At 35.5% G+C, this 13445-nt stretch overlaps 1 protein-coding gene across 1 annotated transcript; it reads right to left on the bottom strand.

The window, feature by feature from the left end:
- Positions 1 to 4607: 4607 nt before the first annotated feature.
- Positions 4608 to 12434, bottom strand: LOC122033688. The gene is given in 12 exon segments (XM_042592806.1): positions 4608 to 5123; positions 5333 to 5338; positions 5422 to 5466; positions 5703 to 5796; positions 5876 to 5880; positions 5883 to 7978; positions 8525 to 8650; positions 8734 to 9060; positions 9498 to 9670; positions 9851 to 9961; positions 11549 to 11663; positions 12007 to 12434. Coding segments are annotated over 12 exon segments (3573 nt in total). The 5' UTR covers positions 12319 to 12434; the 3' UTR covers positions 4608 to 4960.
- Positions 12435 to 13445: the final 1011 nt, after the last annotated feature.

Here is a 13445-nt window from a genome sequence, read left to right as displayed (position 1 = left end):
AGTTTGAGAAGCTTCTTCAGTTAGGAGGTCTTGTGATTTGTTGTACTACTATCGCACGTATTTCATGAGTACCATGTGTGGGGCAAGGACAAATTCATCTTAAAGAAAAATAGAGTCTAACTCTAGCCTCGACTTCCCCAAAGCGGTGTCATACCGTCATTCTATCCATGCTAAAATTGCACCACCACCAGATCCGAACAGGTACATGGAATGATTAGAAAATGGATCTATTAAAGGCTATGTAAAGTAAGGAAAGGAAATGAAGGTGTTATCAATGGACAACACTACCCAAAATGCTCTTGGATTACTATAGAATTTAATGATTATGTCCATGCAACGTACCGTAGTAGCATAGGTATACAGATTTAGTGACCTCATGGTATTCTTGTAGAATTCTGAACAAACGTCTAGACTTATCAATTGATTACAACTAAGTAATTTATCTAAACTATATTGTCTTATAATGTCTACAACATCTTGAGAAAACTCTAAGAAGAATTTGTTGGGAGATTGTTGGTACAATCATCCCTGGGTCAAGTTTGACCAATTTGACTAAGCTTAAGTGGATTCGAGTTTGAGTTTCAATGTTTGAACAATATGTTTATAAAATATTTAAAAGAGGTCAAGTAGGTAAAGGTTGATGGGATACTAGATTGTGGAGAACCAGATACTTGACTAGTAAAGTCCTAACTTGAGGATTAGGCAAGTGTAAAGTCTTAACTAGAGGTTAGGCAAGACAAATTCATAACTGGAGGTTAGGGAAAGGAAAAGCCCTAACTGGTGGTTACGCAAAGGAAAGTCTAAATGGATCAAGGAGGATCGCACATTGTCAAAGGGAAGTCCTAACTGTGGTTAGGAAAAGGAAAGTCTAAGTGGGTCACCACACATTAGCAAAAAAAAGTCCTAACTGCAGTTAGGCAAAGGAAAGTCCAAGTAGGTCAAGGAGGACCATACGTTAGTAAAGGGAAGACCTAATTGTAGTTAGACAAAGGAAAATCCAAGTAGGTTAAGGAGGACCACACATTTCTAAAGGGAAGTCTTGACTATGATTAGGCAAAAGAAAGTCCAAGTGGATCAAGAAGGGTCACACGTTGGCAAAAGAAAATCCTAACTATGGTTAGGCAAAGGAAAGTCCAAATGGGTCATGAAGGACTGCACATTGGCAAAGGAAAGTCCTAACTAGGGTTAGGCAAAGGGAAGTCCAAGTGGGTCAAGGAGGGTTGCATGTTGGTTAGAGAAAAGTTCTAACTGCGGTTAAACAGAGAAAAATCCGAATGGATCAAGGAGAACCGCACTTGGTGATTGGAAGTCCAACGTAAAGTTGGCAAAGTCCAAGTATGTCAAAGGTTGACTGAACACTTGGTTGGGAAGTCTTAATAGGTCATGGTGTTGGTGCAATTTCTCCTAGGTCAAAGTTGACCAAGTTGACTAAACTTGAGTTAACTGATCTTGGATTTCAATGTTTAACAATATGAAAGGAAGAAGTCAAATAGGTCACGGTTGATTAGATATTTGACAATATATGAAGATTGCTAGTGCAATTATCCATATGAGAGATTGACTATCAAAGGTTAATCAGAAGATTTTAGTAGGTCAAGGTTAACCGGATACTTGATTGGAAAGTCCTAACTGGAGGTTAGATAAGGGCAAAACTATCAAGAAGGTTGGCAGAAGAAGAAAATCCAAGTGAGTTAGTGTTGACTGGACACTTGGTATTGGAAAGTCCCGGTAAGTGAAGCCAAGAAATTGGAAAGTCCCGGTGAGTGAAGTCAAGCAGTTGAAAAGTCTCGATAAGTGAAGCTAGCTAATTGGAAAGTCCAGGTAGGTGAAGCCGGGCAATTGGAATGTCCTAGTAAGTGAAGTCGAGCAGTTGGAAAGTCCCGGTAAGTGAAGTCGGGTAGTTAGAAAGTCCTGGTAAGTGAAATTAGGCAGTTGAGAAGCCCTAATAAGTGAAGCTAGGTAGACAGTAAAAAGTCCTAGTAAGTGAAGCCATGTGAAAAGTCCTGGTAAATGAAACTAGACAAATGGAAATCCTGATGAGTGAAGTCAGATGGAAAAATCCTAGTGAGTGAAGCTATGTGGTAAAAAGTCCTAGTGAGTAAAGCCAGACATATGGATTAGGGCATATTGTTGCGAGAACAGAAGGTGGCGGAATCGATTAGGCAAGTATTTTTGTCGAGAAAAAATGAATCGATTGAGGCAATCGATTAAGAAGGCTTAATCGATTGTGTTAATCAATTAAGACCTTTTCGTAAGTGAATAGAGAGTTGCAGAATTGATTGAGCAATCGATTAAGACTCTCTGAATCGATTGGGATGGCTCACCAATCAATTAGGGTTCAAAAAGAGACGTTTTACAGGTGTGCAAATGGTTGGATGACATGGCAATCAATTAGGAAAAAACTAAATCAATTGGGAGGCATTGAAGAACCCTCGAAAAGGGCTTTTGCCGAGATTTGAAAGGTAGAATTCTCCACATTCTTCTCCAATACTCATCGCCGGTTCTTGGGAGCTTAGAGTTGAAGTGTTACTGTATTTCCAAGCTTACAAGAGACTTCTACATCAACAAGAGAATAAGCAAGAAGAGGTTTTTCACTTGTAATATTGCATTTGCTTCTTGCATTGAATTGTATTCTTGTTGAGAGTGTTGTATGAGGTTTTTCCACCTCTAGAGTGTTTCCGAGAAGAAGTTCTTTTATAGTGGATGTGTGAGAGAAAGCCGGATTCTTGAATCAGTCATCTCGTTGGGATGGATACCAAGTAAATCCTTTATGTTAGCATTGAGAGGTGTTTTCTTCAAGTATTATATTGTAAATCATCATAGACGAAGTGAGAGAACTATTCACCCTCCTCCTCTAGCTCCGGAGTGTCACAACACACGGTTGACCAAAAGTTGGGTAAGGGAACCCTAGACTTGGATTAAGTAAATTAGGGTTAGAGCATACGATTGGATAATTAATGGACCAAGTTCAGTCAATTAGTGGATCGATTGGGAGTTGTGTCGTGAGAGAGGAGAAGACTAAATCGATTAGCCAATTGTTTAAGCCTTCACCAATCGATTGGGACCTAATCGTGATTACAGAGATGTGCTAAATCGATTGGTCAATCGATTCAGCCTTCTAATCGATTAGACAATTGATTGAGGAGTTGTTTTTTTATTGTGTGGAGTTTAGTCGATTAGATAATCGATTGAGAGAAATTCATGATCAAATAGTGGGTTTCAAAATCAATCAGGTGATCGATTGGAGTCGCATAATCGATTGACTAATCGATTAAGAGAAGAAGAAAAGAATCGTTGTGAGGTTTGGACAGTTAGATTTGCTTGGATCTAACATGACAACCGATTGGTAGTAAGGTTAATCGATTAGGAACTCTAATCTATGGGATACAAAGGCTTTCGAAAATTCAAATCAGAACATATTCTTCTCCACCCTCTCTACTAGTTCTTGAAATTTCTTGAAGATAAGTGTTACTACACTTTCCAAGTATCAAAAGACAATCCACAATAACAAAAGATCAAGAATAAAAGTCGTTCGTTGTTATATTCATTTCTTTGTTCTTGATATCCTAACAGAATTGGGCACTGGTAATCAAAAATATCCTGAGCCGAACAGTGGCCTCATTCCTCGATTGTAAAATGAGCATCAGTAATGAGCATAGAAATTAATGTAATTTGGGAAGGCCTCTCGATCATTGGTCTTAACTTGACGTTTAGACATATATTGATGTTTATGAAGGACATGAAATAAAACAAACAAAAAGATGATTAGTGCATATTAAATGAAAAAAAATATATCAAAATTTAACCTGAAGGATTTATAGATCATTATTGACAAGGCATGGTGTTTAAAGGCTTGTCGGGAGCTGTTGGAGATGACTAATGACTTCTCCGACAATGTTTTTTTAGAGGCATTTTCAATATAAAATTTTGGACTTTAGTGGACTAAAGGAAAGGATTATGTTAGTCGACTAGGAACACTTTATAACCATAAATAGGGAGGATGATGATTATATATATGTCTAATATTTGTTTTCAATCCACAACCTCTTCTTTATTGAAATAGAACAAGATTTCCTTGTGACATCTTCGCCTGACTTATCAAGCTCAAACTATCTCATATACTTCAAACTGTCTCATATTTTATTAAACATTAAATTTTATTAATTTAGACTTTTTCTAATTTCTAAATCTTCAATTGGTTATAGGTTCATGAAATATTATTTTTCTCGAGTGCACGTCAACACCCTCCTGCAAGAACACCACGAATGAATAGCATTTTCAAAAAATAAAATATAATATAACTTGCTTTCATAAGTCTAAAAGATAGACCAAGTAATAATTGGTTTCATTAAGAGCCAAATATGCTCTAAATTTTAATAATTTATTTAAAAAAACTCCTAAAATTTTACTTATATCAAAATGCCTTTCAATGTTTTCTTTATACTATCAAAAATAACTCTTAATAATAGATTAGCAATTTTGTTAAATGCTAAAATATTATATTTTAGTCTTCGAAATTAGAAAGCATAGAAAACGGTACTCTAATGGTAGAATGCAACTGTTAGAGGATATTTAATTATGAATAAAACCTTGAGAACAAGCGAAAAGAAAAAACAATTAGACCTTTAAAGTTTAACAATTCCTAAAAAAAATACACAAGACCAAACTGCCGATCATACACTGCCGATAAATATCAAAAATATTGTTAGAAAGTAAAATACCAAGACTGGAATATTGATGTCGCAGATAAAAGTACATCTGCCATAATACACTTGAAGCTCCACTATATTACTCAACTGTGCTTGTTAACCACTCTGTTATCCCTCCCGGTCTCAAAAATTGCATGGTAGCAATGAGCCTCAGGGGCAAGGGAGAAAACCAGAGCGATTGATTAGAGAAAATTAAAAATAAAAATAAACAACATAATCAAGATTAAGTATACGACAAAATTTCGTTGACTTCATTGTGATATCCTGAGAGGTTGATTTCCTGGTCTTAAAGACTCTAATTTTGCCTTCGAATTTTGTTCTGCTTTTTGTTTGGCAGAATGTTGGAATAAGTCTGGCCTATCGAAAGATTGTGGGGATTTTCTCAACTTTAGCTTGCCTCCATATTCTAAATCCCTGAAAAAGAAGTTTAAATAACTGAATCAGGAAAAGGGAATAATAACGAACATCAGTATGGCATCTGCTCTCTTAGTAACAGGAGCAAAAGAATTAACAAAGTAGTAAAGGCAAGAACTAATTTTGAGCCGGTGAGAAGAATTGGCCATGATGAAGATCTCTCATCTATGAATGTAAGTTTGTGTCATTAAAAAGCTAATTGTTCCTACATTTTCCTGAAAAAGTTCAAACAATAAGATAATAAGGCAAACCTATTAATTTAAGGAAAGTTGTTTTTTTAAGCGTATTAGAGCATTACAACTTATTGTCATTCAATCCAATCACGATGCTGCTCCTCTTCAACCTAGAAAATGATATCCATTCTAATCACATCATGGAAACCAGAAAACTAACAGGACTTTTTTATAGTTTTTTTAGAATTATTCTGAAAGGAGTACCCGGCATGAATAACAGTTAGAAATTTAGTGCTAGATCGTACTTTTTTGATGAAAAGGTTAAGAAATAAGAACTAAGCTAAATGAATAGTTCACTCTACAGTACAAATAAATTATAATGAATATTTGAGGTAAAGAACCTTACCATTCATCTAGTGCATATCTAATACTTGTACTTGTTGAGCTTTCTATATCATTCTGTCCCAATTTACGCAATTCAGTATCATCCCATCTTGGGACTGCATGAAAGAAAAGGTGGATCTTAATTAACACAGAAGGGTTAATTATGAAGAATGGCGACTGGCAGAAAGGCTTTACCGAATTCTAGGATGCCATCTCACCACCAAACTCTTTCAAGCCTGCTGTGAGCAGGTTAAAAAAATAATTCTGAGACTTTATCTGGTCATCTGCAATAGTGCGTCTTGAGTTAAGTGACCTTTCTGCATAAGTTGATCTAGTCTTTTGCAACCTAGGGACCAAGATTGTGTTTTCGCCTTTCTTCACTTTCTCTTTGTTATCAGAAATGTTAGATGATTTTCCATTACAGCTTCCAATCTTCACTATTTCTAAGTTATTTGCTTTGCTCAATCCAGATCCGAGGTGCTGTGAACAAGAATGCTTTGCTGCAGCAACATTTTTAATGGCCTCAGATGTTGATAAAACCTGATCATCCTTCAGTGAAATTTTTAATCTTCCACTTTGTTTTTTCTTTTTTATGGATCTTTGGATCAAGCGCAGTTTTAAAGAAGCAAGAAATAGATGATTGTGGAAAAAGAGTAGGCCCTCCTGTGCAGAATTAGCATACTTTTGCTGCTTCAGTTTTGTTGGATTATGCTGTTTCTTTGAAGCAGACTTCTGTTTAGGAAAATTGTTCTCTTTAATATGCACATTAGATGAGTCTCTTTCATTCTGATATTTACTCTGGCAAGGCAAACAGGAAGCATCACATCTTTCACCATCACAATTGCTGCTATGAACAAGGTGAAGAGAGACACCCTTCTCAACATTAACTTGGGAGAGGCCTTTTTCCATACCTTCTTCCGCTTCATCGAAGGGCTGATGCACTAGGTTCTTAGAAACTACTACAGATGATGAACTTGCTACAAATGTTGAAGTCCATTGCTGTGATTCTTTCTTTAAACAGTTGCCATCTTCTTGCAAAGAGGAAATTTCTACTCCAGTTACCTGGTCTTCTGGAATTCCATCTAGAGAAGCATCCCTATTCAGTATAGTATATGGTGATTGAGGTGCAGGTATATTAGATGAAGTATACATTGCGAGACCAGATTGAGTAATAGTGCTACAAGTTCTCAAATTGCCAGGGATAGATTCCAAGGTGCTGGAACTTTTTTCTATCAAAGCGGTCTGAATTACTCCATTTGCAACCAAAGTTGCTACAGATGTCAATATTGTTGGCAAACATTCTGTCATTAAGCAGTTGTCATCTCCTTTTGAAGTGGAATTGTCTACTCCAACTGCCTGACTTTTATCTTGAAATTTTGGAATTTCATCTAGGGCAGTCTTGCCATTCAGTATAGTAGATGATGACATAAGTAAAGGTACATTAGCTGAAGTATCACTTGCAAGACCAGATTCAATAATAACACTTGAGGTTCCAAATTTGGCAGGGATGGATTCCAAGGTGATGGAACTTTGTTCTATCAAATCATTCAGAATTACTCTATTGGATACATAAATTGTGGTGGATGTTGATACCATTTGTTTTAATTCTTTCTTTGTGTTGCCACCCACTTTCAAAGTGAAAATTTCAACTCCATTTACCTGGTTATTATCTTGCATTTTTGGAGTTTGAGCAGCGTCAACATTCACTATGGTAGATGATGATTTAGATAAAGGTACATCAGATGAAGTATCCATTGCAGAATTAGATTGAATAATAGTGCTATAATTACCCATATTAGCAGAAATAGATTCCAAGTTGCTGGGGCCTTTTTCTATCAAGCCATTCACAATTGCTCCATCTGAAACAAGAGTTACAACAGATGTTGGTATTGTTTGCTGCAATTCTTTCTTCATGAAGTTGCCATCAGCTTGCAAAGTGGAAACTTGTACTCCGATTACCTCGTTATTGTCTTGCGTTTTTGAAATTTCATTTAGAGCAGTATCACCATTCAGTGTAGATGATGATTTAGGTAAAGGTACATTAGATGAAATATCCATTTCAGAACCAGATTGAAGAATGGTGCTGGAATTTTCCAATTTCTCAGGCATAGATTCTGAACTTTTTCTTATCAAACCATTCTTAATTACTCCATTAGGGATCAATCTCTTTCCCATGGGATTAGTCCCATCTTTGAATAATGAATTGGCAAATCCTTTAGGTATAGGACTTCTGTTTCGAACATAAAATAACATATATGCTTTCTGCATCAAGACAGTCTTTTCACTAACCTGGTGGACCTGAAAATGAACATTAGACAGATGAACAAAATAAATCATTTTTATGATTATAGGGATATTCAAATGGATTCAATACTATTTTCCCAAGGCAGTGCATATTCATTGCCATGGTATCTTCACAAAATGATGATAAGCATAGTTCTTTCCATATTCATTTTACCATTTGATGTGCTTCCGCTTGTGTCAGCTTTTCGTGTGATTTTTTCTACATATATTAAGCAGGAACAAGAATTCATAGAGAGTTTTATCCGTGTTATTCTCACAAATCGATGATAAACATAAATCTTTCCATTTCATTTTACCTTTTGATTTGCTTCTGCTTGTGTCAACTTTCCGTGTGGTTTTTTCTACATGTACTAATTTGGGTTAATTTCTTTTGTCACCAAGAGTGAATATACTGAAAAGTGGTATGTGATTTTAGACCATAATCAAGGGAATTACCACACTTTTAACATGTGCACATTAACTACCATAGCATGTGAACTTTAACTATGGTAGATTGTAATTTACCAGACACATAAAGTGACATCATAAAGGAAATGAAACCTGATTGTCATCCAGAGAGTGCCATATGCCACTTGAGGTGCGAACATAACAATAATAGTGTCCAGAGTGCGTACTCCAACCAACATGCACCAATACACCATAAAGGGTGTACTTTAAGTCTCCTTCCTGCGAATTTCAACATTACTAAAAACAGGTTAGAAATGAAAGCATTGGATTAAGATATACAACGATGAGAAAATTTAGATTACCGGTTGATCACTGACAAAAGGTTGCAAGTCCAGAGTTGGTTCAAAAGCCACTCTCTTGTCAATCTTTTGATCAGGATCATAAGAACTAAAACGTTTGAGATGAATGGTAAGAACATGTGGAGGTTTGTGAATGCTAAGCTGCTTAAGGGCCCTAACTTTCTCCTTGCAGTTTTGGCAGTGGTAATGCTTCTGACCTCCATCTAATTGCTCCACAGCAGTGAAATGTGTAAGTGCATTCCGCAATGAGTTGGTTTTCGCTATTTCAAGACTCAAGTCTAAGAAGGGATCAAACTTATTAGAAGAGTAGGTACATTGTGTGCATTTAACCTGCAACATATCATGCATGAAAGACTGAAGTAATTACTTTGGTATTATGTGTAATATGAAACAAAATAAGATAAAATACTCACGTTCAAATTATGTGAATATAAAATATTGTATAAAAGCATCAAAACCATTAAAAGGGACCCTTGGTATCTGATTTTGCTATAAATATTATGGAAAGATGTGGGATCCAGAAAAAATAAGTGAGAACTGCTAGTTGATTGCTAACCTCTTATCTCAATAATTGGAACTCTTAGGAAAATCAATCTATATATCAATATCCTTAATAAGAATAAATCTCAATGAAAACGTTAAGTAGCATATGAAGACACAAGGAACATAGTTTTCTATTTATCCTTTCAAAGAAAAATGATAATACATAATTCATTTATCAGTAACATTGTTGTGGATTATAAAGATTTCAACAGGAGTATAGTTACCTGACTTCGCAAACGGCCACCAAATATCTTGTGTACCAAGCTTTTCTCATACGCACTAGGAGACTCACTAGGCACTCCGGATGGTAAACAACATTTATGCATTGATTCAAGCAAGTTGACCATATACTCATGTGCATCTTCCTGTCTCAAATTGCGAAAACTGCGTGATACACCTGAATACATAATTAAGGTTTGGACTTAAAAGAAATGTGAAAGACAAGCAAGGTCCCAATCTAACAAAAGGATTTCATTTGCAAGTCTTGAATGTTCAGTGTTTTAACAAAAACAAGTTAACTGAACTTAGATGAAAAGTTGTGATAAGCTATACAAAATTTGTATCATAAGTAGGATACACCGCAAGTTCTTTACAAGATGAGAAGGAGACACTATCTTTCCACTTGATTGTAGAGCAGTATTAACATGATTCTGAAGGGCACACATTGCACAAAATCCAGCTGTATGACCTACAGTCAAAAATCAAGGATGGGACAAAAAAATTAGTAGATACTCTCAGTGGGAAAAAAACAGATGTGTGCCAAACAAAATTAGCACTACAAAAAGTTAACTTTTTTCTGTTTTCAAGTAGATTGTTCAGCCTTTAAACTGACTCTTAGGATAGAAATCCAAGATGTTAGATTATAGCATAAAAGATTAACACAATCATAAGATATTGCAACACAAATATGGTGCAAAGCAACTGTGAATTAATACTCCTATCTGATGATCATTTAGTTAACCATTAAATTAAGTTCATAACGACACTGTTGTATGAATATTTGCAAAAACTAAACATTGCCCATCCACATCCCATCTACAGATGCATGAACAGGAAACGTTGTATGAACAGGCTGAAAAGATAAGCATTGTCCACCAACATTCCTTCTGAAAAATAGATGAGCAAAATATGCCACTCTTGTGAACTTATCAAAGACATAGTCAAATAAAAGTAAATCAAGAAGAATAACCACATTAGGAACTTCAATATTGGTTGTGCCTTAAAAGTTCATAATCCACAAAAATGAAAAGATACTGAAAACAAAGATCAGTCAAATAATAAAGTACAATATGCAGATTCACTTCTAATAAAGAAAAATGCAAGAAAAAACCCAAAACACTACATAATATTGATAAAAATAACAATAAAATAACATTGCTATGTGCCAATTTAAAAGCATGAAACAAAAAAATACCCTAGTCAAACTGTGTAAATTAACTGTTAACTGCAGCTTCTTAGTGTCATTTATGCTGCTTCCAAATGTACACTAGGTTCTTCAATATGGAAGATATTCATATACATCATGAAGAAAATTTCCATAGTTTACAGTTGCTAATCATACTAGATCTACCACGTGTTATTTATGTTGCTTCAAAATGTACACTAGGTTCTTCAATATGGAAGATATTCATATACATCGTGAAGCAAATTTCCATAGTTTACAGACAGTTGCTAATCATAGTAGATCTACCACCTTCTACTTTTGATTGAGGCCAATGATCTATTTAAATTTCTTCTCAATGAAGATAACTAGCTTGACAATTAGTCCTATCTTTTCCCTCCTCCCTTTTTCAATATATATATATATATATATATATAGCCATCATAAGTATGTAATAGTTGCACCAAAATCATTTGACTTTTCAATGTATTACCCATTTTACTTTCCTGTGAAAAAAAATTACAAAGGCAAACAAAAAAAGGTTGCATGGAGACAAAAGGAATCAAACTTCTATACTATTCTGATTTAGTAGAGACTCTTATGAGACATGATGAATAGATCCACTGAATTCACAATGGACTAATTAGCCAAAAGTATGAATAAAAGCGTTCATATCTAGAACCATCAACATCTAAAAAAAATAGAAAAGCTAACTAAATACCACAATCTAAACCTGTATAATGTGCAAAAGGATTTGCTATGCTCCCTAATGACCTAGAACAGGAAATGTTAAATGCCCATTTTGATGATAATGTAACATTTTATTTTAGAAAAATCTAAAATAATTCAGCCACATCTGTAAAATAAGAAATATGCAACGGGACAGAAACTTACAAGAAGATTTATGTTTTCCACTTTGCAAATAAGCAGCAAAAGGCTCAGTGTATGTAAGGCATTGGAGAACCGAATTAAGAAAACAAGTATTGCCAAGATTTGCTAGACCAGCACCCTAGAAGACAGTGTAATGGGGAAGTTAAGCAAAATATACCAGAAGGAAAAGGTAGTTAAACCAGCAACTCAACTAAAGTTACTAAAGCTAATACTAAAAATATTAGAGAGAGGAGAAAAATGAGGCAACTCATTTCCACAGATGCAGAAATAGCATAGAATTAAATTATATAGAACCCATCTTCTACATTTAGAATTACTTTCATATTATCTCGAGTTCATAAGAAACCCTTTTCAGTAATAAACCTTCAGATTCAGAAATAAACATAAAATCATTAACGACAAAAAAATAAGTTTGCAGATTCTTCCCTCCTAACAAAAAAACTACCAACCAAATGACTTACTATTCTCTTGAAGGTGATCCTGCGGCTAAGCTCCGGATCTAATTCTAGCTCGCAAAACTCAGACTCCCGTGGCCGCTTCCGCAATGACAGAGCGGCCGCCGCAGTCGCTCTGCAAGCAGACTTACCGGGACCCGAGAATGGTTTCAGGGTCTCGGGACGGGAATTCCCTTTAGCACTGGGGAAGGATGACGGAGGCTTAAGCGAGGTGTCGAAGTCGATCTGTCTCTGAAAAAAGACTTCCACCTGAGAGGCGACGGAGACGGCGATGCCCTCCTTAACGTCGGCCGCCGCCAGAAACGAACCCTCCGCCATCGAGAGGCGAGAATGGTCAGCGCCTGGGGTTTCAACGCGAAATCGGGTAAATGGGCGACGGGGGGGATCGAGGGTTTCGTTTTTTACGCCGCCCTTGCGTTAGTAATTCGCAGCTTCGCCTGCTTCCGCTCCCTCAGCCATTCGTGGCGTATAAAACCCCTTCAAGAAGCATCGGGCGGCGGAGAAGGGTCTATCAGAGTAGGAAGAAATCTGAACCGTCGAATCTCCTTCGGCCAGTTGGGTTTATTAACATGCTACTGCAGAGAGGAAGGTTTGTGATTCGTTCATCCGGTAACGTGCGGTTTTACGCACTCCAGTTTTAGTTTTTTTCATTAGGAGCGTATTATTAAAAAAATAAATTACTATACTTCTATGTATTTAAATAAAAAATAAAAAATAAATTTATAATAAAATTTACATAAATGAGTTTAATTATAAATTATTCATAAATATTAACAAATCAATTCACAAGTGTTTAATCTTATTTATTTTAATTTTATTTATCCAACTGAAATATTAAATATACACCTCGTTAGTTAGTTCACAGACAAATCTTTTCTTTTTTAATCAAAATATGTCAACAAAAATTAATCTTTAATGAGTCCATGTACTAATACTCTTAATAATAGAAACTGAGAAGTGGGAGGATAGACAAATAAACATTTGTTGTTAATCATATAAAAAGAGTTTCAACCAATGTTTTTTTTTTAAAAAAAAGAATGTCTTCTTTCACAAACAAATAGTTAGTTTCCTAAACTTTTTCTTCAATCCCTTTCTCTGATTTTCTTTGTTAACGTTCCCTGACCAAATATACTTTTTTACTTATACATCAATTTATTTAATTATCCTCATTTTCTATTTAATCCCACTAATACTTCCTCCATTCCCAACGTACTTCCCAACTTCCAATGCATTCTTTTGACTTTGACCCTAAATTATTGGCAATCATCCAAATCAATTCTATCGACGTTGAAGTCAAAAATCAGAGAGACGGCAAAATCTAACTTTTACCTTCAAGTGCAAAGCTTAAATACTTTGATTTGAAGTGCAAAACTTTTGAAATCCAATGAAGACCTCGCCTTTCACCTTTAACCTAAGAAGCATTGATGAACGCCAAGTCTGAAGAA

This window comes from Zingiber officinale, chromosome 11B (assembly GCF_018446385.1).
Source record: "Zingiber officinale cultivar Zhangliang chromosome 11B, Zo_v1.1, whole genome shotgun sequence".
NCBI lineage: Eukaryota > Viridiplantae > Streptophyta > Magnoliopsida > Zingiberales > Zingiberaceae > Zingiber > Zingiber officinale.
This window is presented reverse-complemented; position numbering and strand designations above follow the sequence as displayed.